The 24120-nt window shown below is 63.2% G+C and overlaps 4 protein-coding genes across 4 annotated transcripts in view; 3 read left to right on the top strand and 1 right to left on the bottom strand.

The window, feature by feature from the left end:
* The first annotated feature begins 410 nt into the window (after positions 1-410).
* On the top strand, positions 411-1988 carry LOC133264113 (histone-lysine N-methyltransferase 2B-like). Its single transcript, XM_061444043.1, is given in 3 exon segments — positions 411-560; positions 1706-1816; positions 1818-1988. Coding segments are annotated over 3 exon segments (426 nt in total). The 3' UTR covers positions 1983-1988.
* A 1946-nt stretch (positions 1989-3934) lies between these two features.
* On the top strand, positions 3935-4770 carry LOC133264112 (gamma-secretase subunit PEN-2-like). Its single transcript, XM_061444042.1, has 2 exons — positions 3935-4057; positions 4643-4770. Exons 1-2 carry the CDS (start codon positions 3997-3999, stop codon positions 4768-4770), a joined length of 189 nt encoding a protein of 62 aa, XP_061300026.1. The 5' UTR covers positions 3935-3996.
* Positions 4771-6749: 1979 nt separating this feature from the next.
* The window catches only part of LOC133264111 (receptor tyrosine-protein kinase erbB-2-like), a 71149-nt gene continuing 53778 nt past the window's right edge, over positions 6750-24120 (bottom strand). Inside the window, exons 2-11 of the mRNA XM_061444041.1 lie at positions 8857-9042; positions 8577-8763; positions 8351-8485; positions 8188-8256; positions 7762-7874; positions 7514-7655; positions 7317-7433; positions 7076-7202; positions 6927-7000; positions 6750-6844 (exon numbers count right to left, since the gene is read on the bottom strand). Coding sequence (XP_061300025.1) covers positions 6750-6844; positions 6927-7000; positions 7076-7202; positions 7317-7433; positions 7514-7655; positions 7762-7874; positions 8188-8256; positions 8351-8485; positions 8577-8763; positions 8857-8991 — 1194 coding nt within the window. The 5' untranslated portion in view covers positions 8992-9042. The remainder of the gene's footprint in view (positions 6845-6926; positions 7001-7075; positions 7203-7316; positions 7434-7513; positions 7656-7761; positions 7875-8187; positions 8257-8350; positions 8486-8576; positions 8764-8856; positions 9043-24120) is intronic.
* Positions 13597-22463, top strand: PGAP3 (post-GPI attachment to proteins phospholipase 3). Its single transcript, XM_061444025.1, is given in 9 exon segments — positions 13597-13797; positions 15146-15243; positions 15332-15484; positions 17364-17426; positions 18954-19015; positions 19796-19932; positions 20045-20177; positions 20179-20247; positions 22335-22463. Coding segments are annotated over 9 exon segments (978 nt in total). The 5' UTR covers positions 13597-13598; the 3' UTR covers positions 22399-22463.

The following is a 24120-nucleotide window of genomic DNA, read 5'->3' as shown; positions in this document are numbered from 1 at the left end:
TGGTGCCAGTGGGGTCAGTGGGGTGAATGGGGTCAATGGGGGTCAATGGGTAAGAATAGGTGCCAATGGGTATCAATGGGTGCCAATGGGTGTCAATGGGGTCAATGGTTGCCAGTGGAGGTAATGGGTGCCAATGGGGTCAATGGGTACCAATGGGTGTCAGTGGGTCCCAATGGGTGTCAATGGGTGCCAATGTGTCCCAATGGGTGCCAATGCGTACCAATGGGTGCCAATGGGGTCAATGGGTCCTGATGGGTGCCAATGCGTACCAGTGGGTGCCAATGGGGTCAATGGGTACCAATGGGTCCCAATGGGTGTCAGTGGGTCCCAACGGGTGCCAGTGCGTACCAATGGGTGCCAATGGGTGTCAGTGGGTCCCAACGGGTGCCAGTGCGTACCAATGGGTGCCAATGGGTGCCGTGCCCTCCAGCTCGGCCATCCACGGCCGGGGCCTGTTCTGCAAGCGGAACATCGAGGCCGGGGAGATGGTGATCGAGTACTCGGGCATCGTCGTGCGCTCCGTGCTCACCGACAAGAGGGAGAAGTTCTACGACAGCAAGGTGGGGCTGCCCCACAGCGACCCATAGAGGGACCCATGGAGAGCCCCATGGAGGGACCCACAGAGAGCCCCACAGAGAGCCCCATGGAGGGACCCATAGAGAGCCCCACAGAGAGCTCCATGGAGGGACCTATAGAGAGCCCCATAGCACCCCATAGCAGGACCCACAGAGAGCCCTATAGAGGGACCCATAACAGTGCCTTGGGGATACTAAAGGGGCGCCATAGGGACACCATAGAGATGCCATTTGGGACGCATTGAGGATACCATGAGAATGACGTCTCCAGCCCCATAGTCACCTACCCAGCCCCATAACTCCCCCCCAGCCCCATAACTCCCTCCCCATCCCCATAGGTCCCCCCTCCAGCTCCATAGCTCCTCTGCAGCTCCACAACCTCCCCAGTCCCATAACTCCCCCCCAGCCCCGCAAGTTACCTCCAGCCCCATAACTCTCCCTCTAGCCCCATAACTCCCTCCCCCAGCCCCATAACTCCTTCCATAGCCCCTTAACTCCCTCCGCAGCCTCGCAACTTCCCCAGCCCCACAACCTCCCCAGCCCCATAACTCCCTCCTCAGCCCACAAGTTACCCCCATCCCCACACCCCCCCCAGCCCCATATGTTACCCCGACCCCCATAGCTCTCCCCCATCCCCATCACCCCCATCCCCATAGCTCCCCCCCAGCTCCATAGCTCCCTTTTCAGCCCCACAACCTCCCAGGCCCCGTAACTCCAACCCAGCCCCATAACTCTCCCCCTAGCCCCATAACTCCCTCCCCAGCCCCGTAACTCCCTCCCTAGCCCCTTAACTCCTTCCCCAGCCTCACAACCTCCCCAGCCCCATAGCTCCCTCCCCATCCCTATAACTCCCTCCCCATCCCCACAACCTCCCCAGCCCCATAGCTCCCTCCCCATCCCTATAACTCCCTCCCCAGCCCCATAGCTCCCTCCCCATCCCTATAACTCTCCCCATCCCCACAACCTCCCCATCCCCATAACTCCCCTCCAGCCCCATAAGTTACCCCCATCCCCACAGCTCTCCCCCATCACCCCATCCCCATAGCTTCCCCCCCAGCCCCATAAGTTACCCCAATCCCCACAACCCCCCCCAAGCCCCATATCTCCCCCTAACCCCCTCCCCGTGACAGGGCATCGGGTGCTACATGTTCCGCATGGACGCGGCGGAGGTGGTGGACGCCACGATGCACGGCAGCGCGGCGCGGTTCATCAACCACTCCTGCGAGCCCAACTGCTACTCCGCGGGTGATCCAGGTGGAGGGCGCCAAGCACATCGTCATCTTCGCGCTGCGCCGCATCCTGCGCGGCGAGGAGCTCACCTACGACTACAAGTTCCCCATCGAGGAGCCCGCCGCCAAGCTGCCCTGCAACTGCGGCGCCCGCCGATGCCGGCGCTTCCTCAACTGAGGGGCAGCGGGGCTGGGTTGGGGGGGGGGGTGGGGGTGGGGGCAATGGGGAGAGACGGAGATGGGATCTGGATGTAGTTATGGGGTACTAAAGATGTCTATAGGCAACAGTGATGATCTGGAGTCAATGGGAGGTAATGGGGAGGAGATACGGAGGTGGGCTCGATGGCCTTGAGATGCCTGCAAGTGATGGAGATGGGATCTAAAGGCAGTTATGGGGTCTTAAAGATGTCTATAGGCAACGGTGATGATCTGGAGTCAATGGGAGGTAGTGGGGAGGAGATACGGAGGTGGGCTCGATGGCCTTGAGATACCTACAAGTGATGGAGATGGGATCTAAAGGCAGTTATGGGGTCTTGGAGGTGTCTATAGGGGATGGGAAGGGGTTGGGGGTCAATGGGACCTCATAAAGAGGAGGTATGGAGGTGGCCCCATAGCCATTGAGATACTTACAGTCAACGGGAGGTGATGGAGATGGGATCTGGAGGTGGTTGTGGGGTCCTGGAGGTACCTACAGGGGATGGGGGGGGATGGAGGTCAATGGGGGGGGATGGAGGTCAATGGGGGGTGATGGAGAGCAATGGGAGGTCAGGGGGAGGAGCTATGGAGGTGGCCCCAAAGCCCTTGAGATGCCTGCAGCCAATGGGGAGCCGCTATGGGGCACAGCCAATGGGGAACCAGGAACACTTAATGGACACCAACCCCAAGCCAATGGGGAGCCGCTATGGGGCACAGCCAACGGGGAGGCAGGAATGCTCAAGGGACGCCAACCCCCCCCAGCCAATGGGGAGCCTTTATGGGGCCCAACTGAACCCCAGCCAATGGGCAGCCAGGGACAGTCAATAAACACAAGCCCCCAGCCAATGGGGAGCCAGGAGCTCTCAATGGACACCAACCCCCAGCCAATGGGGAGCAGAGATTCGGGGCCAATGGCAGCCCTGGGGATGCCTCCAGCCAATGGGGAAGCGGCAGGAGGCGGGACCCGTCGTTGGGTGCAGTGAGGAGCACCCATGGGTGCTGTGGGGCACCCGCGCCCCACGTGGGGGCCGGGACCCCTTTGGGGCCGTTTTGGGGTGGGTTGTGGGGTTTGTACCCGCAGGCTCCGCCCACAATAATCGAGGCCACACCCCTTTCCTTATATGGATCCGCCCCTTTCCCCCTGCCACACCCCCCTCTCCCGCTCTCTGTTCCTATTGGCTGTCCCGTCTCTATGGTAAACCCTCCCCTCCGCGTTGGCCCCGCCTCTTCCCCAGAGTCCCATCCCCATTGGCCAAGCCCCCGTCTCTATGGCAACGCCACACCCCCGGCTCCGCCCCTTCATTCCCCCCTCCCCGCGCTGTCCAATCCCGTCCCTGCTTTCCCCTTTGGCCCCGCCCTCACCGAGCTCCCATTGGCTGAGCGCCGCTGCGCCCGCGCCGGAAGGGGCGGGGCCGGAAGCGGAAGCGCGGCTTGGGGCCTGTGGCGGTGGTGTGGAGGTAACGGAGCGGGGCCTGGGGCTTGTGGGGCCCAAAGTGGGGGGGCAGTTATGGGTCTTAATGGGTGGCTATGGGGCAGTTATGGGTCCCAGTGGGGGGTTATGGGGCAGTTATGGGTCCCAGTGGGGGGTTATGGGGCAGTTATGGGTCCCAAGGGGGGGCTGTGGAGCAGTTATGGGTCTTAATGGGGGGCTGTGGGGCAGTTATGGGTCCCAATGGGGGACTGTGGAGCAGTTATAGGTCCTAAGGGGGGGCTATGGGGCAGTTATGGGTCCCAGGGGGTGATTATGGGGCAGTTATGGGGTCCCAAGGGGGTCTGTGGGGTAGTTGTGGGTCCCAAGGGGCAGTTATGGGTCCTATGGGGCAGTTATGGGTCCCAAGTGGGGGTTATGGGCAGTTATCTGACCTGTGGGGCAGTTATGGGACCTATGGGTCAGTTATGGGTCCCAGGGCGTGGTTATTGGGCAGTTATGGGTCCCAGGGGGTGGTTATGGGGCCGGGGGGGGTCACTTGTGGGCAGAGCTGAGTTGTGGGGCGCAGATGAACCTGGAGCGCGTCTCCAATGAGGACAAGCTGGAGCTGTGCCGCAAGTACTACCTGGGTGAGCCCCATGGCACCTATAGAGCCCTATAGATCCCCTATAGATGTCTATAGAGCCCCCATAGACCCCTATAGCCCCCCATAGGTCCCCTTTTCCTCCCCATAGACCCACTTTGCCCCGCCATAAACCCCTATAGACCCCCACAGACCCCTATAGACCACCATAGACCCCCTCTCCCCCCCACATAATCCCCTATAGATCCCCTTAGACCCTCTATAGACCCCCTTTTTCCTCCCATAAACCTCCTTCCCCCATAATGCCCCATAGACCCCCACAGGCCCCTTTTCCTCCCCATAGACCCACTTCCCCCCCCCATAGACATCTGTAGCCCCCCGTGGGCCCCCTTTTCCTCCCATAGACCAACTTTGCCCCCGCCATAAACCCCTATAGACCCCCATAGACCCCTGTAGATCCCCATTGACCCCCATACACCCCCTTTTCCTCCCCATAGTCCTCCTTTTCCCCACCCATAACCCCCTATAGACCTCATATCCCTCCCATAGACCCCCCATAGCCCCCCCATAGACCCCCATAGCCCCCCATATCCCCCCTCGCCCCATAACCGCTATAGGCGCTGTTTCCCAGGGGGCTTTGCGCTCCTGCCCTTCCTGTGGCTCGTGAACGTGCTCTGGTTCTTCCGCGAGGCCTTTGTGGTGCCCCCCTATGGGGAGCAGGCGCTCATCCGGCGCTGTGAGTGCCTGTGGGGGATATAGGGGGCTATGGGGGGTATAGGGGGATATAGGTGTCTATGGGGGGCTATGGGGGGATATGGGGTGGTTATGGGGCTCTATGGGGGGGTAATGGGGGCCTATGTGGGCTATTGGGGTTTATAGGGGCCTATGTGGGGCATGGGGGTCTATGTGGAGGCTATGGAGGGTTTTACGGGGGTCTGTGGGGGTCTATGGGTGGCTGTGGGAGGTATGGGGGTCTATAGGGGGCCTATGGGGGTCTATGGGGGATCTATGGTGGGCTATGGGTGTCTATGGGGGGATTTGGGGGTCAGTGGGGGGTCATTGTGGGTCTGTGTGGGGTCTAGGAAGGTTCAGTTGTTAACCTGGGTTCTCCCTCTCCTCCCCCCGTTCCTCCCTTTCCCCCCATTACCCCCTTTTCTACCCCTGTGTTCTCCCACATCCCCCATATGTTTTCTATATACCCCATATATACCCTTATATCCTCCATATACACCCCTATATATTTCCTATATACCCCATATATACCCTTATATCCTCTATATACACCCCTATATATTTCCTATATACCCCATATGTACCCCCCTATACCCTCAATATACACCCCTATATACGTCTCTATACCGCTGTATATACCCCTATATATATTCCTATGTACCCCATCTCCCCCCATATACCCCTGTATCCCCCCAATATCTATACCTCTATGTACCACTATATACACCCCTATATATACGCCTCTATGTATATACCTTCGTGTATCTATATCCCCCTATACTATACCTCATATACCTCTATATACCCCATATACTCCCTGTATACCCCAATATATATCTTTACATACTCCCCTATATCCCCCCCTAAACACCCCATACTCTCCATATACCCCCTATATACTCCCTATATACTCCCTAAACACCCCTGTACTCCTATATACTTCTATATATCCCTTATATAACATACTGCCTATATACCTCCCTATATACCCTATATACCCTTATATACCCCCTATACACCCCATATACTCCTATATACCCCTATACACTCCTATATACCCCATACATCCCCCCACATATATACGCTATATACTCCCTTATACATCCCCATATATATACCCTATATACCCCCATATCCCTCCCTATACATCCCCCCATACATATTCCCTATACCACCTATACATTCCCCCATATACTCCCCTATATCTCTCCCTATACATCCCCCATGCATCCCCCATATATATACCCTATATCCCCTATGCATCACCCCATACACCCCCCATATCCCCTATACATCCCCCCTATACATCCCCATATATATACACCGTATATCCCCCCCATACATCCCCCCCATATATACACCCTATATCCCCCCATACATCCCCCCATACATCCTCCCCGTATATATAACCTATATCCCCCCCATACATCCCCCCCCATACATCCCCCCATACATCCCCCCATACATCCCCCCATACATCCCCCCATACATCCCCCCATATATACCCTATATCCCCCCATACATCCCCCCATACATCCCCCCATATATACCTTATATCCCCCCCATACATCCCCCATATATACCCTATATCCCCCCATACATCCCCCCATACATACCCTATATCCCCCCATACATCCCCCCATATATACCCTATATCCCCCCATACATCCCCCATATATACCCTATATCCCCCCCATACATCCCCCCATATATACCCTATATCCCCCCCATGTGCCCACATCCCCCCTATTCCCACAATGTCCCCACATCCCCCATGTCCCCACATCCCCTCCTATGCCCCGTTCCCCCCCCCCCCCCCCATCTCTCCTGGTCCCCACATCCCCCCAATCCCCACATCCCCGTGTCCCCACACCCCCCTGATCCCCACATCCCACCAATCCCCACACCCTCCTGTTCCCCACATCCCCCCTGTGTCCCCACACCCCCCTGATCCCCACACCCTCCTGGTCCCCACATCCCCCCATTCCCCGTGTCCCCATCCCTGCTCACTTGTGCAGCACCCTGCCCCGGATGATGCGCAGGTTTTGGAAGACCCCCAGGTCCTTCCATCCGGGCGGCCAGGCAGCGATGTAGAGGTAGCCTGTGGGGAGCACCGAGTGTCACCGCGCTGTGGTCCCCCCCTCCCACACACACACACAAAGCCCCCAGCGCCCGGTCCTCACCCGTCAGCTCCTCCAGGCTCTCGAAGATGCGCAGCAGTTTGGGGTCCAGGGGCGCTGTGTTGGTGCTGGGGTCCCTGCCGGGACGGGAGGGAGGTTGGGAGGGGGTCCCCACCATGGGCTCGAGGAGGAGGGGGGGAACCAGGAGTTACCCGGCGAAGGTCTCGGGGAGGAAGGCCAAGCTGCCGAAGATCTTGGTGCAGCCGGTGAAGTGCTGGATGTTGGAGGCGTTCACAGCACGGACGCCCTTGAGGAAATCCACTCCCAGCCCATAGCACACTGCAGGGAGGACGGGGAGGCACAGCGGGGCTGGGGTGCTCCATCAGGACCCCCAAAGCCCTGCTCCTTCCTGCCCCACAGCCCCCTCACGGACGGCTCTGGGGCGCTGCTCACCCTCGGGGCAGGGCTTGCTGCACTTCTCACACTTCTGCACGTTGTTCACCGTCACCTCCTGGCTGTTGTGGGGGCACACGAGGGTGCAGGACCCCACCTCGGTGGCGAGGTAATTGTCTAGGGGGGACGACGACGACACGGTCAGGGCCACGGTGAGCACCGGACCCCAACCCGGTCCCCATTGGCACGGTGCTCACAGGGACATTGGCTCACGCAGCTGGCCCCGAACGTGTAACGTCCATCGCGGTTGGGCACCGACTCGAAGGTGTCCGAGTTGTAGATGACGAGTGGGGGGCAATGCAGCTCGCAGATCCCGCTCCGGTTGAAGTTCAGGCACGCCTGGGGTTGGAGGGGTGGGGGGATGCACAATGGGGTGGTGTGAGATCCCGGCATCCCATCCCATCCCATCCCGTTCCCGGTGTGCCCGCCCCATCCCGGTGCGCACCAGGCAGTCGGAGTGCTTGGGGCCGGTGCAGCCGGCGGCGCATTGCTCGTGGCAGCAGTCGGTCGGCTTCGTGCCCTTGCAGCGCGGGCACCCGTGGCAGATGCTGTTGGTCACTGGGATGGGAGGGGGGGGGAAAGGGAGCTGGTGGGGATGGGGACCCCGATAAGGGGATGTGGGGGTGCCCTGGGGGAGGAGGTGGGTTCCCAGGGCAGGGATCTGGGGGGGACGACAACAAATGGGGATGCTCAGGCAGGGGGTTGGGTGCCAAATAGGGGTGAGAGGGACAGGGACAACCAAGCAGGAAGTTCAAGGGGGGGGCTCCATGACCATTGATCCAATGGGATCAATGCGGCAGGAGCACGCAAAGGGAAAGGCTTCCCATGGGTTTTGGGGGTCCCGGGGGGGGGCTGCAGGCTCCGTACTCACATGTCTGGCAGTCCCGCGGCCCCTCGCCCCAGCAGTGCCCCTCGGCACACAGCGCCCGGCAGTCGGGACCTGCGCCGGGAATGCCGTGAGCGGGCGACGCCGTGGGGCAGGACCCCCTTCCCCGGGTACCCCCCTCAACCGCCACCACCACGCCGGGGCTCACAGGTTCGGCTGCGGGTGCTCTCCACACGGATCTCGCCCCGGAGCTCGTTGTGCCGGTGGCAGATGTCGGCCCACAGGATGGTCTCCTGGAAGCAGAGCTGCGGGTTGCTCTCGATGCGCACGCCTCCTTTAGGATCTCTGTGGGAGATGGACGGGGTGGAGAGGGGGCCGTCAGCACGGGGACAGCCACGGGGAGCACCCAAGAACCCCGGGGAAGGGTCCCTGACCCGTGAGGTGCCGCATGCCGAGCTGGCGCAGCCCCTGCGCGCCGCCGGGGCCGGCGTTGCCCACCACGGTCAAGGCGAAGCGGTCCTGGAAGAGCTGCGTGCCCCGGATGATGCGCAGGTTCTGCAGCTCCAAGCCCGTCACTTGGTTCTCGGCGATGAGCACGTAGCCCTGCACCTCCTTGATGTCCTATGGATGCGGGGACAGGGGTGAGGAGCAGGATGGACCCCGCTGCGTGCCCCCCTGCTCTCACCATGGGGTGTTCTTCCCCACCCTGCACACCTTGAGGAAGGCGGTGTCGGCGTCGGCGGGCAGGTAGGTGAGCTCCAGGTTGCCCTGCACCACTTGGCAGCCCTGGTACAGGTGCCGCAGGGTCTCGTAGTGGCTCTCGGGGCTGGAGGGCCGGAGCAGCTTCATGTCGGTGCCCGTGCACACTGTGGGCACGGAGCAGGAGCTCAGCGGGGTCCCCTCGCCCCGTCCCATCCTCATCCCTGAGGCCCCCGCAGGAAATGCCACGGCTCCGTTTATCTCCGGGGCTGCTCCCAACAGCTTCCGATGGGCTTCCTGCATCGCTGCTCCCAGCCCGGCACGCGGCGAGGCTGCTCCCGCTTTGGCAACCGGCCCCACGCCAGGGACAACCGGGGGAGGGCAACATCACCGCGGTGCCCACGCTGGGTTATGGGGAAGGGACCCATAACCGCGGCCATGCGGAGCAGGGGCCGGGGGGCAGGAATTGCTCTGCCCACGCTGGTTGGAAGGAGGGAAGAAGGGAGGGAGGGAGGGGGGGGGGGGCTGGAAGAGACAAGCCCTGATTGTTGTTGGGCTTCGATGGCCGCCGGAGCGCGACCATCCCCGTGGCGTCGGGGCGGGCGCCCCGGGCCCGGTGAGTCACGGCCGCGGGTGGCACCGGGCCCCGGCAGGAACCGCCTTTTCAGGTCGGGCGTGTTTGGGGAGCAGCGGTGACGCAGGGCACGGCGCAGCCCCGGGCACACCCGCGGCCCCCGGCACCGTGTGGAGCCCACACAACGGCTCCGGTGCCGCCGCACCGCGCCCGGTGTCCTCGATGCCGGCGAGGCTCCGGTGTCCCTCGGGGGCTGGCGGCTGCGCCACGGCTGAGTGACAGCCCCCGGTGCGGGCAGCTGCGCATGGAGCCGCCTCCAAGGCCGCCGAGCCATGGAAAACACCCCCTTGGCACGGCCAGAAAGGGGGAGCCCCCCGGGGTTGGGGTTCAGCTCTCGCCCCATGGCACCGGGGGGGGGGACGGGCTCTGAGCTGTCGGAGCCAGCAGCCAAAGCGCCAGGTCTGCCCCGCAGCGCGGGCAGGGGATGCCACCGGGTTCCCCAGGGAGAAGGGCAGGCGGGATCCCGGCTCCATGCCATGGGCTTCGGGCCTGGCTGCTCCTCCATTGAGGATCACTGACCCAGGCAGCTCAGTGATCCACGCTGCCCGGACCCCGATCTCCATGGATGACCCCGTCTGCCCAAGGGCAACCCCCGGAGCATCCAGCGGAGCCCATCGGCCACATGCCCGTGGGGCTGCCCCGGCTGCTCCCGGAGCTGGTGCCGCCGCTCATTCCCAACGCATGGATCCAGACTGGGAGCACCCTGCTGCGTTCCCAACGCACAGACCCTCAGAGCAGGGCGAGCTGTGGGGTGCCGGGAGCAGAGAGCACCCAATGACCCCAAACCCCCCCCCCAACACAGGGCCTACGGCGTCAAACCCCGACGGTCACTTTGGGGGCCGCTCCCCCCCGCTCCTGCCCCGGTTCCAACGCTCCCCCCCGGCCGCTCTGCCGGGCAGGGCAGGGTGCGGCACGTCGAGAATGTGGATGGGAGCGACGGGGACGCACCCACCGCCACCCACCCGCGCTCCGTGGGGCACCCCCCCCCCAAACACCCGGTTGGGCTCCCCCCGGAACCCGCTTCCCCTCCGGTGCTACCGGGACAGCGCCAGCACCGACCCCGGGTTGGGGGGGGGGGGGGGGGGGGTGTCCGCGACCCCGGGACTCCCAAACCCGGCCCGGGGGAGCGGACCGGGTCTCGTCCCGTTCGGAGCTGTAAAGCCGGGGGGGTCCGGTCACTTCGAACCGAGAGACCCTCGGGAGCACCGGACCCGGTGCCCGCCCCCCCCCAATGCAAAACTTTGCTCAAAGTCCTCCCGGTCTCCTCCCGTTCCCGTTCCCCCCCCCCCCCCCATTCCCCGGTACCGCTCGGTCCGGACCCACCTTCGGCGGCGGCGGCGGGGGGGCTGCAGAGCGCGGCTCGGAGCAGGAGCAGGAGCAGCAGCGGCAGCAGGAGGCAGCCCCCGGCGGGGTTCATGGTGCTCAGCGCGGGCCGCGGCCCATGGCCCCCGCCGGCCGCTCCGGGAAAGTTTGCGGTGCGGAGCCGCCGCCTCCCGCCGCTCCCGGCTCCGCCTCACGGGGCCGCGCAGCGCTCCCGGCCCCCGGGCGAGGGCGCGTCCCGGTCCCGTCACCCCCTCCCAGCTCCTCCGTGCGCGCTCCGATGCACCGGACACACCCCCCCCCCCCATCCCCTTCCCGGGGTGCTCGTCCCCGTAACCCCCGGGGTGCGGAGGCTTTGGTGGGGGGGGGGGGGACACACGCAGGAGCTCGGTCCCTGTCCCCTCAATTGGCCCGGTTGGGGGTGACGGTGACCGGGGCACGGCGGGGATGGGATGCTGCTGCTGGGTGTGGGGATCGGGGGGCAGCGCTGGGGTACAGGGACAGTCCAGGGCATGGGGGCACTCCTGGGGTACAGGGATAATCCTGGGGTACAGGGACATGGGGACAATCCTGGGGTACAGGGATAATCCTGGGGTACGGGGACATGGGGACAATCCTGGGGTACAGGGATAATCCTGGGGTACGGGGACATGGGAACACTTCTGGGGTATAGGGATAATCCTGGGGTACGGGAACATGGGACAATCCTGGGGTATGGGGACATGGAACACTTCTGGGGTATAGGGATAATCCTGGGGTACGGGGACATGGGGACACTCCTGGCGTACAGGGATAATCCTGGGTTACGGGGACATGGGGGCACTCCTGGGATATAGAGGCACTCCTGTGGTACAGGGATAATCCTGGGATACAGGGACATGGGAACACTTCTGGGGTACAGGGACAATCCTGGGGTACAGGGAATCCTTGGCATGGGGGCACTCCTGGGGTACAGGGATAATCCTGGGCATGGGGACACCCCTAAGGGACAGGGACATGGGGGCACTCCTGGGGTATAGAGACAATCCTGGGGTACAGGGATAATCCTGGGGTACAGGGACATGGGGACACTTCTGGGGTACAGGGATAATCCTGGGGTACAGGGAATCCTTGGCATGGGGGCACTCCCTGGGGTACAGGGATAATCCTGGGGTACAGGGACAACTGTGGGGTAAAGGGAGTCCTGGGCATGGGGCCACTCCTGGGGTACAGGGACAATCCTCATGGAGCGGGGCAGTTCTAGGGGACAGGGCCATGGGGCCACTCCAGCATCACCCCATGACTCCCCAGTGAGGTGACCAGAGCCGGCGCTTGCCCCCCACCACAGGCACAAGCCATTGGTGAACCCTCAACCGCTGCTCCTGGTGAGGTTTTGGGGTCCCGCGGGAGCATCGCAGCCCACGATGGGCACCCCGCTTGTGCCCAGCCCCATGCAGCCCCCCTGGGCAAGAGGAGCAGGGTGCACATAGGGATGGATCTCCAACCAGGCCCCCATCGGCCACCTCATCCCCATGGATCACCCGCAGCCCCCAAGGGGGAGCAGGAGCAGAAGGCAAAGGGGTGGCACGGGGGGGGCAGGGACCCCCCACTTTGGAACCCAAGCGGCCACCTCGGGGTCCTCGTCCCATGGTCCACAGCCACGCTGCCCCATGGCCCCAGCCAGACCCCACAGCCCCCATCGGCCACAGGGGACCCCACAGTCCCCATTGACCACAGAGGACCCTGAGCCCTCATTGACCCTAGAGGACCCCATAGCCCCCATTGACCCTAGGGGACCCCCAGCCCCCATTGACCCTAGAGAACCCCATAGCCCCCATTGACCCTAGCGGACCCCATAGCCCCCATTGACCCTAGAGAACCCCATAGCCCCCATTGACCCTAGCGGACCCAAGTCCCCATTGACCCTAGCGGACCCCATAGCCCCCATTGACCCTAGAGGACCCCATAGCCCCCATTGACCCTAGTGGACCCCATAGCCCCCATTGACCCTAGAGGACCCCATAGCCCCCATTGACCCTAGCGGACCCCAAGCCCCCATTGACCCTAGAGGACCCTATAGCCCCCATTGACCCTAGCGTACCCCAAGCCCCCATTGACCCTAGAGGCCCCCATTGACCCTAGGGGACATCCAGCCCCCATTGACCCTAGAGGACCCCATAGCCCCCATTGACCCTAGAGGACCCCATAGCCCCCATTGACCCTAGCGGACCCCCAGCCCCCATTGACCCTAGAGGACCCCATAGACCCCATTGACCCTAGAGGATCCCATTGACCCTAGAGGACCCCATAGCCCCCGTTGAGCATAGCGGACCCCCAGCCTTTATTGACCCTAGAGGACCCCATACCCCCATTGACCCTAGAGGACCCCATAGCCCCCATTGACCCTAGCGGACCCCATAGCCCCCATTGACCCTAGAGGACCCCATAGCCCCCATTGACCCTAACGGACCCCAAGCCCCCATTGACCCTAGCGGACCCCCAGCCCTCACTGACCCTAGAGGACCCCATAGCCCCCATTGACCCTAGTGGACCCCATTGACCCTAGAGGACCCCAGCCCCCATTGACCCTAGAGGACCCCATTGACCCTAGCGGACCCCATTGACCCTAGCGGACCCCAAGCCCCCGGTACACATATGGGCCCCGGGGGGGAAAGACACGGGACACATATCCCATGATCCCCTGCGCAAGGTGCCTTGGGGGGATATATCCCATGATCCCCCGCCCCGCTGGGGGAACTGTATCCCACCATGCCCCGCGCCGCCCCCGTTTCCGGGCGGTGCCGGAAGCGGCCGTTGCGGGGCAATGGCGGCCTGTGGCGCGGCGCGGGCCGCGCTGCTGCTGCTGCTGGGAGCGGCGACGGCGCCGTCCCCGGCGCGGGGCTCGCAGGGGGACCGGGAGCCGCTGTACCGGGAGTGCCTGGGCCGCTGCGAGCGCCACAATTGCTCCGGGGCGGCGCTGCGCGGCTTCCGCGCCCGCCAGCCGCTCTACATGGGGCTCACAGGTACCGCCCCCCTGCGCCCATTGGCTGCCGCGGCCCGCCACAGCGGGACACGCCCGCTACGGGGGCGGGGCTGACGCGAGGCCACGCCCTCTCCCCCCCCAGGGCGGGTGATTGGGAGGCGCTGGCGTGGATCGGGATGGATTGGGATGGACTGGGAAGGGTTGGGATGGACCTGGATGGGATGGGAAGGGCTGGGAAAGGGTTGGGATGGGTTGGGATGGACTGGGAAGGGCTGGATGGACTGGGATGGACCGGGATGGGTTGGGAAGGGCTGGGAAAGGGTTGAGATGGACTGGGAAGGGTTGGGATGGATTGGGAAGGGTTGGGAAGGGCTGGGATGGACTGGGAAGGGTTGGGAAGGACTGGGAAGGGCTGGGAAGGGCTGGGATGGACTGGGATGGACCGGGATGGACCGGGATGGGTTGGGATGGACCGGGATGGGTTGGGAAGGGCTGGGAAAGGGTTGGGAAGGACTGGGAAGGGTTGGGATGGATTGGGAAGGATTGGGAAAGGGTTGGGAAGGACTGGGAAGGGCTGGGATGGACTGGGATGGACCGGGATGGGTTGGGACGGGCTGGGAAAGGGTTGGGAAGGGTTGGGAAGGACTGGGAAGGGTTGGGATGGATTGGGAAGGACTGGGAAAGGGTTGGGATGGACTGGGAGGGGCTGGGATGGATTGGGAAGGGTTGGGATTGGTTGGGAAGGGCTGGGATGGATTGGGAAGAGCTGGGATGGACTGGGAAGGACTGGGATGGATTGTGAAGCACTGAGAAGCATTGGGAAGCCCTGGGGATGCATTGGGAAGCCCTGGGGATGCATTGGGAGTCACTGGGCTGTCCTGAGGCCTCACTGGGAGGCTGCTGGGCTGGACTGGGAGGCACTGGGCCATGTTGGGGATCACTGGGCAGTGCTCGGGGGCACTGGGGCTGGACTGGGGGGCACTGGTCCATACTGGAGGCTGCCGGGCCGTGCTGGGGGGCACTGGGGTGTTGTGGTTCAGTGCTGGGGGCATTGCACCATGCTGGGGGTCACTCAGGCTGTATTGGTAGGCACTGGGCCATACTGGTGACTGTGCTGGAGTCATGCTGGGAGGTGCTGGGGCTCACTGGGCCATACTGGGGGGGGGAAGACACTGACCCACACCGGGGGCCCCTATTGGACCATTCAGGACCCCACTGGGAGCCGCCAGCACCCCCTTGGGTGCCCTCCCTATGCCCAGCACCGCACAGGGGTGAAGCCCCCCATACCCCCCTCTGAGCTGGCTCCTGGCCCTCCCAGTACCCCCCATGGCCCATACTGGGGGGGACTGGGGAAGACCAAGGACCCCCCCCCCCACATTGCCCCATAGGCTGGACCTGCCGCGACGACTGCAAGTACGAGTGCATGTGGCTGACGGTGCGGCTCTACCTGCAGCGGGGCCACCGGGTGCCCCAGTTCCATGGCAAGGTGAGGCTGGGGGGGGGTAATGGAGATGGGGGGGGGGTTCCCCCCCTTTTACCCCCCTTAACCCCCCCCTTTTTGTTCCCCATTGCAGTGGCCCTTCTCCAGGTTCCTGTTCTTCCAGGAGCCCGCCTCTGCCTTCGCCTCCTTCCTCAATGGCCTGGCCTCCTTCCTCATGCTGCTGCGCTACAAAGCCACCGTGCCCCCCGCCTCCCCCATGTACCCCACCTGCGTCGCCTTCGCCTGGGTGAGATGGGGACCAGCCCCCCCTCCTCCATCCCTGCCCCACATGGGGATCACCCCCCCTCCTCCATCCCTGCCCCACATGGGGACCACCCCCCCTCCTCCATCCCTGCCCCACATGGGGATCACCCCCCCTCCTCCATCCCTGCCCCACATGGGGACCCCCCCCCTCCTCCATCCCTGCCCCACATGGGGATCACCCCCCCTCCTCCATCCCTGCCCCACATGGGGACCACCCCCCCTCCTCCATCCCTGCCCCACATGGGGACCACCCTCCCTCCTCCATCCCTGCCCCACATGGGGACCACCCCCCCTCCTCCATCCCTGCCCCACATGGGGACCACCCCCACCTCCTCCATCCCTGCCCCACATGGGGACCACCCCCCCTCCTCCATCCCTGCCCCACATGGGGACCCCCACCCCCCCTCCTCCATCCCTGCCCCACATGGGGACCACCCCCCCTCCTCCATCCCTGCCCCACATGGGGACCACCCCCCCTCCTCCATCTCTGCCCCACATGGGGACCATCCCCCCTCTTCCATCCCTGCCCCACTTGGGGACCCCCCCCCATCTCCTCCATCCCTGCCCCACATGGGGACCACCCCCCCCTCCTCCATCCCTGCCCCACATGGGGACCCACCCCCCCTCCTCCATCCCTTCCCCACATGGGGACCGCCCCCCCCTCCTCCATCCCTGCCCCACATGGGGACCACCCCCCCTCCTCCATCCCTGCCCCACATGGGGACCACCCCCCCCACCTCCTCCATCCCTGCCCCACATGGGGAACACCCCCCCCACCTCCATCCCTGCCCCACATGGGGACCACCCCCCCCTCCTCCATCCCTGCCCCACATGGGGACCACCCCCCACCTCCATCCCTGCCCCACATGGGGACCACCCCCACCTCCATCCCTGCCCCACATGGGGACCACCCCACCTCCTCCCTCCTCCCTCCCTGCCCCACAGCATCGCTTGAAACGGGGTGAGGGGTGCTGGGGGCTGCGTCTGACAATGTGGGTGCTGGGGGCTGCCTCTTGAAATGGGGGGTTAAGGGGGGGGTCCCTCTTAAAATGGGGGTGCTGGGGGGGTTCCTCTTGAAATGGGGGGTTATGGGGGTCTCCCTCTTAAAATAGGGGGTTAAGGGTGGACTCCCTCTTAAATTGGGGTGCTGGGGGCCCTGTTGAAATGTGAGGTTATGGGGGGCTTCATCCTAAAATGAGGATGCTGGGGGGGCTTCCTTTTAAAATGGGGGTGCTGGGGCTTCCTCTTAAAATAGGGGGTTATGGGGGGGCTCTCTCTTAAAATGGGGGGTGCTGGGGTCTCCCTCTTGAAATGGGGGCTTATGGGGGGCTGCCTCTTAAAATGAGGATGCGGGGGGGCTGCGTCTTACAATGGGGGTGCGGGGGGCTCTCTCTTGAAATGGGGGGTTATGGGGGGCTCCCTCTTATAACGAGGATGCTGGGAGGCTCCCTCTTAAAGTGGGGGTGCTGGGGGCTTCCTCTTAAAATAGGAGATTATGGAGGTCTCCTTCTTAAAATAGGGGGTTAAGGGTGGGCTCCCTCTTAAAATGGGGGTGCTGGGGGGTCCCTCTTGAAATGGGGGTTATGGGGGGCTTCATCTTAAAATGAGGATGCTGGGGGGCTCCCTCTTAATATGGGGGTTCTGGGGGGGGGTCCCTCTTAAAACAGGAAGTTATGGGGGGCTCTCTCTTAATATGGGGGTGCTGGGGGGCTCCCTCTTAATATGGGGGTGCTGGGGGCTCCCTCTTAAACCCCTCAGCTGAGCTGGTTTAGGGGTGTTCTGCCTGGGGGGCACAGCCCGGGGTTGCTCGGTGGGGGGTGTTTGGCAGCAGCTCCTTGTTCCCCCCCCCCCTTTTCCCCCAGGTCTCCTTAAACGCCTGGTTCTGGTCCACGGTTTTCCACACCAGGGACACGGCGCTGACGGAGGTGAGCGGCCCCTCCTGGCCCCAGAGCCGGGCTGGCTCCTGCTGCCCAGGGCTGCTCAGGGCAGGGGCTGCGCACGGGGCTCGTCCCGTCCAGTCCTTCCCGTCCATCCCATCCCGTCTCGCCCCATCCCATCATGTCCCATCCTGTTCTGCCCCATCACATTCCATCCCGTCCTATCCTATCCTATCCTATCCTATCCTATCCTATCCTATCCCATCCCATCCCATCCAATCCCATCCATCCATCTCCATCCATCCCCATCCATCCCATCCATCCATCCCCATCCCATCCCATCCCCATCCCCATCCCATCCATCCATCCCATTCCATCCCCATCCCCATCCCATCCATCCCATCCCATCATGTCCAATCCCCTCCCATCCATCCCGTTCTGCCCCATCGCATCCCATCCCGTCCTATCCTATCCTATCCCATCCCATCCATCCCATCCATCCTGTTCCGCCCCATCCTATCCCATCCTATCCATCCCATCCCGTCCTATCCTATCCTATCCCATCCCATCCATCCCATCCTGTCCCATCCCATCCATCCCATCCATCCCATCCCATCCATCCCATCCATCCCATCCCATCCCCATCCATCCCATCCATCCATCCCCATCCCATCCCCATCTCCATCCATCCCATCATGTCCCATCCCCTCCCATCCATCCCGTTCTGCCCCATCGCATCCCATCCCGTCCCGTCCTATCCTATCCTATCCTATCCTATCCTATCCTATCCTATCCTATCCCATCCATCCCATCCTGTCCCATCCCATCCCATCCATCCCGTCCCATCCCGTCCCGTCCCATCCCATCCCTCCCATCCCATCCCATCCCTCCCATCCCATCCCATCCATCCCCATCCCATCCCATCCATCCCATCCCATCCCATCCCATCCCATCCCATCCATCCCATCCCATCCATCCCATCCCGTCCCATCCTATCCCGTCCCATCCCATCCATCCATCCCCATCCCATCCCATCCATCCCCATCCCATCCCATCCCATCCCATCCATCCCATCCCATCCCATCCCATCCCATCCATCCCATCCATCCATCCCATCCCGTCCCATCCCATCCATCCATCCCATCCATCCCATCCCATCCCGTCCCATCCCATCCATCCATCCCCATCCCATCCCATCCATCCCCATCCCATCCCATCCATCCCATCCCATCCATCCCATCCCATCCCGTCCCATCCCATCCATCCATCCCCATCCCATCCCATCCATCCCATCCCATCCCGTCCCATCCCATCCCATCCATCCCCATCCCATCCATCCATCCCATCCCATCCATCCCATCCCGTCCCATCCCATCCATCCCATCCCATCCATCCCATCCCATCCCGTCCCATCCCATCCATCCATCCCCATCCCATCCCATCCATCCCCATCCCATCCCATCCATCCCATCCCATCCCATCCCATCCCATCCCATCCATCCCCATCCCATCCCATCCATCCCATCCCATCCCATCCATCCCATCCCATCCATCCCATCCTGTCCCATTCCACAGAAACTGGACTATTTCTGTGCTTCGGCCGTTGTCCTGCACTCCGTGTACCTGTGCTGTGTCAGGTGAGTGCTGCACAGTGCAGGGGGGGCTGCCTCTTAATGTGGGGGGCTGGGGGGCTCCTTCTTAACATGGGGGTGCTGGGGGGCTGCTTCTTAGTATGGCTGTGCTGAGGGGTCCTTTTTAATATGTGGATGCTGGGAGCCTGCTTCTTAATGTGGGGGTGCTGGGGGGCTCCTTAACATGGGGGTGCTGGGGGGCTGCTTCTTAACGTGGGGGTGTTGGGGGCTCCTTCTCAATATGGGGGTGCTGGGGGGCTCCTTCTCAATATGGGGGTGCTGGGGGGCTCCTTCTTAACATGGGGATGCTGGGGGGCTCCTTCTCAACATGGGGGTGCTGGGGGGCTGCTTCTTAACATGGGGGTGCTGGGGGGCTCCTTCTCAATATGGGGGTGCTGGGGGGGCTCCTTCTCAATATGGGGGTGCTGGGGGGCTCCTTCTTAACATGGGGGTGCTGGGGGGATCCTTCTCAATATGGGGATGCTGGGGGGCTCCTTCTCAATATGGGGATGCTGGGGGGCTGCTTCTTAACGTGGGGGTGTTGCGGGGCTCCTTCTCAATATGGGGATGCTGGGGGGCTCCTTCTTAACATGGGGGTGCTGGGGGGCTGCTTCTTAACGTGGGGGTGTTGGGGGGCTCCTTCTCAATATGGGGATGCTGGGGGGCTCCTTCTCAATATGGGGATGCTGGGGTTCTCCCTTTCAAACCTTGGATGCTGGGGGGGTGGGTCCCTCTGACCATGGAAGTGCCCTTCCTCCTCCTCCTCCTCCTCCTCCTCCCCCCCAGGACACTGGGGCTGCAGCGCCCAGCCTTAATCAGCATCTTCCGAGCCTTCCTCCTGCTCTTCCTCGCTTGCCACATCTCCTACCTGAGCCTCGTCCGCTTCGACTACGGCTACAACATGGCAGCGAACGCGGGCATCGGTGAGCCCGGCGCTCGGGCTTTGCTATGGGGGGTCCCCCTATATATACCTATGGGGTGTATGGGGGGGGGATCACCCCCTATTCCCCTCTGCATCCCCGTTCCCCCCCCCAGGGCTGCTGAACGTGGCCTGGTGGCTGCGGTGGTGCCTGCGGAACCGCCCGCGCCTGCCCCACGTCTGGAAGTGCGCGGCCGTGGTGCTGCTGCTGCAGGCGCTGGCGCTGCTGGAGCTGCTCGACTTCCCCCCCTGCTCTGGTGCTGGATGCCCACGCGCTCTGGCACATCGGCACCATCCCGCTCAACGTCCTCTTCTACAGGTCAGGGATGGAAACGGGGGTGCTGAGTGCGCCCCTTTGGGTATTGGGGTGTGGGAGCCCATCCCTGCCTTGAAACGGGGGTGCTGAGTGCACCCCCTTGGGTATTGGGGTGCTGGAAGCCCATCCCCGCCTTGAAACGGGGGTGCTGAGTGCGCCCCTTTGGGTATTGGGGTGCTGGAAGCTCCTCTCTTTGGTGCATGGGGTGCTGAGTGCGCCCCCTTGGGTATTGGGGTGTGGGAGCCCATCCCTGCCTTGAAAGGGGGGTGCTGAGTGCCCCCCCTTTGGTATTGGGGTCCCTGGAAGCTCCTCTCTTTGGTGCATGGGGTGCTGAGTGCGCCCCCTTGGGTATTGGGGTGCTGGGAGCCCATCCCTTTGGTGCATGGGGTGCTGAGTGCTCCTCCTTTGATACTGGGGTGCTGGCAGCCCCTCTCTTTGGTGCATGGGGTGCTGAGTGCTCCCCTTTTGACACTGGGGTGCTGGGAGCTCCTCTCTTTGGTGCATGGGGTGCTGAGTGCTCCCCTTTTGACACTGGGGTGCTGGGAGCTCCTCTCTTTGGTGCATGGGGTGCTGAGTGCGCCCCCTTGGGTATTGGGGTGTGGGAGCCCATCCCCGCTTGAAACGGGGGTGCTGAGTGCACCCCCTTTGGTATTGGGGTGCTGGGAGCCCATCCCTTTGGTGCATGGGGTGCTGAGTGCTCCCCTTTTGACACTGGGGTGCTGGGAGCTCCTCTCTTTGGTGCATGGGGTGCTGAGTGTGCCCCCTTTGGTATTGGGGTCCTGGGAGCCCATCCCTGCCTTGAAAGGGGGGTGCTGAGTGCCCCCCCTTTGGTATTGGGGTCCTGGGAGCCCATCCCCGCCTTGAAACGGGGGTGCTGAGTGCGCCCCTTTGGTATTGAGGTGCTGGGAGCCCATCCCTTTGGTGCATGGGGTGCTGAGTGCTCCCCTTTTGACACTGGGGTGCTGGGAGCTCCTCTCTTTGGTGCATGGGGTGCTCAGTGCTCCTCCTTTGATATTGGGGTGCTGGGAGCTCCTCTCTTTGGTGCATGGGGTGCTGAGTGTGCCCCCTTGGGTATTGGGGTGTGGGAGCCCATCCCCGCCTTGAAACGGGGGTGCTGAGTGCGCCCCTTTGGGTATTGGGGCTGGGAGCCCCTCTTTGGTGCATGGGGTGCTGAGTGTGCCCCCTTTGGTATTGGGGTGTGGGAGCCCATCCCCGCCTTGAAACGGGGCTGCTGAGTGCCCCCCCTTTGGTATTGGGGTCCTGGGAGCCCATCCCTTTGCTGTAGGGGTGCTGAGTGCGCCCCCTTTGATATTGGGGTGCTGGGAGCCCCCCTCTTTGGTGCATGGGGTGCTGAGTGCTCCCCTTTTGACACTGGGGTGCTGGGAGCCCCTCTCTTTGGTGCATGGGGTGCTGAGTGCTCCTCCTTTGATATTGGGGTGCTGGGAGCCCCTCTTTGGTGCATGGGGTGCTCAGTGCCCCCCTTTTGACACAGGGGTGCTGGGAGCCCCTCTCTTTGCTGTAGGGGTGCTGAGTGCGCCCCCTTTGGTATTGGGGTGTGGGAGCCCATCCCCGCCTTGAAACGGGGGTGCTGAGTGTGCCCCCTTTGGTATTGGGGTGTGGGAGCCCATCCCCGCCTTGAAACGGGGGTGCTGAGTGCCCCCCCTTTGGTATTGGGGTGTGGGAGCCCATCCCTTTGCTGTAGGGGTGCTGAGTGCGCCCCCTTTGATATTGGGGTGCTGGGAGCCCCCCTCTTTGGTGCATGGGGTGCTGAGTGCCCCCCTTTTGACACTGGAGTGCTGGGAGCCCCTCTTGAAAAGGGGTGTGCTGAGTGCCCCCCCTTTGATATTGGGGTGCTGGGAGCTCCTCTCTTTGCTATAGGGGTGCTCAGTGCCCCCCTTTGACATTGGGGTGCTGGGAGCCCCTCTTTGGTGCATGGGGTGTTCAGTGCCCCCCTTTAGACATCGGGGCACTGGGACCCCCCCTCTTTGCCGCATTGGGCGCTGGGTACCCCCCTCTTAACATCAGGGTGCTGGGGGCTCCCTCCCTGCCCATGGGTGCTGGTGGGAGCCCCCCCTCTTCCCTCCCCCCAGTTTCCTGATGGACGACAGCCTCTACCTCCTCAAGGCCAACTCCGACCTCCTCAAAGCGGATTAGAGCTGGGGTGATGGGGGGGCACACGTGGCCCTTTGTGCCCCCCCAGATCTGCCCTGTGCCAAGCACCCCCCCCCCTGCTCCCCCCCTCTGGCCCCCCGGTTGCCTTCTGAGGTTTGTTCTTCTCCCCACACCCCCCCCTGTGCCCCACATCTCCTTTGGGGGGGGGGGGCCCTGCTGGCTGCTGGCCGGCTTTTGCAGGGGGATGTGGGGGGCTGTGTGTAATGTGTGGGGCTGGAGCGGTGCCTTGGGGCCCCCCTTGCCAAAGGGTCTGTGCCCCCCCCCCCCCCAAACCTGAGTGTTTTGTGGGATGTGAATAAAGGTGAGTTCAAATCCAACCTGGGCTGGGCTCTTGTTCCCCCTGTGCCCCCCCCCCCATTGCACCCCATATCTGTGCTGTGCACCCCACAACCACCACATCCTGCACCCCGTTTCGCTTGCCCTGTGCACCCCATATCCCCCTCACTGCCCACCCCATCCTTACTCCCTCCCTAGCCCCCACTGCAGCCCCCCTGACCCCTCCAGCCCCTATGGGTAACCCTGCACACCCCCACCAACACCCCCCTGTACCGTGCACCTCGGGCTTTATTTGGGGGCACTGGGGGCCCCACATCAGTGTTTTGGGGTGCTGGGGGGGGGGGACGGGACCCTCATTCTTCCAGTGGCTTCTGCACACGGGCAAAGATGATGCTGTCAGTGTCTTCTGCACCCCATTTCTCTCACCCTGTGTGCCCCATTTTCCCCCTCCATGCACCCCATATCCCCCCCATCCTCACTCTGTCCTAACCCCCATTGCAGCTTCCCACATCCCTGAGCCCCCCGACCCCATCAACACCCCCCTGTACCATGCACCTCAGCCCTTTATTGGGTGGCTCAGGGACCCCACATCCGTGCTGGGGGGGACCCCTAATTCTTCCCCCAGCTTCTGTGCATGGGCGATGATGATGCTGTCAGTGTCTTGTGCACCCCATTTCTCTCACCCTTTACCCCCCTGTGTACCCCATATCCCCCCCATCCTCACTCTCTCCTCACCCCCATCGCAGCCTCCCCCATCCCTGACCCCCTGCAGCCCCCCCACCAACACCCCCCTGTTCCACGCACCTCAGCCCTTTATTGGGGGGCTCAGTGCTCGGGGGGGACACTGGACCCCTCATCCTTCCACTGGCTTCCGTGCATGGGTGAACATGATGCTCTCAGTGTCTTTTGCACCCCATTTCTCTCACCCTTTACCCCCCTGTGTGCCCCATATCCCCCCTCCATGCACCCCATATCCTCCCCATCCTCTCTCCTCACCCCCATCGCAGCCTCCCCCATCCCTGACCCCCCTGCAGCCCCCCCCCAACACCCCCCTGTTCCACGCACCTCAGCCCTTTATTGGGGGGCTCAGTGCTCAGTGCTGGACGGGGCACACGCGGACCCCCCCCCTTCCTCCCTCACTCTCCCCCCGCCTTCAGCGCATGGGCGAAGAAGACGCCCTCGACGTCGTCCACCCCGGTCCGCAGCGCCGGGGGCATCGCGTAGGAGCGGAGCTGCCGCAGCTCGAAGCCGGCCCCGCTCAGTGCCCGGCGGACGTCGCCCTCGTCGAGCGGCAGCACCGGGAGCCGCGCCGGCCCCGCCACGTAGAAGGACTCCCCGAGGGCCCCCAGCAGCACCGCGTGGCCCCCGGGCCGCAGCAACGAAGCCGCGTTCGTGAGCGCCCGGGAGAAGGCGGCGCGGTCCGGGCTC

The sequence above is a fragment of the Pezoporus flaviventris genome, unplaced genomic scaffold (assembly GCF_033815535.1).
Source record: "Pezoporus flaviventris isolate CSIRO_AGI_PZ_B2104156 unplaced genomic scaffold, CSIRO_AGI_Pfla_v1 ptg000604l, whole genome shotgun sequence".
NCBI lineage: Eukaryota > Metazoa > Chordata > Aves > Psittaciformes > Psittacidae > Pezoporus > Pezoporus flaviventris.
The sequence above is the reverse complement of the archived record's forward strand: the minus strand, read 5'-3'. Positions and strand labels throughout refer to the sequence as shown.

Coding starts and splice junctions, on each gene's coding strand:
- LOC133264112 (XM_061444042.1), top strand. CDS start 3,997: ATGAACCTGGAGCGCGTCTCCAATGAGGACAAGCTGGAGCTGTGCCGC. Junction 4,058..4,642: donor GTGCCGCAAGTACTACCTGG/GTGAGCCCCATG, acceptor GCTGTTTCCCAG/GGGGCTTTGCGCTCCTGCCC.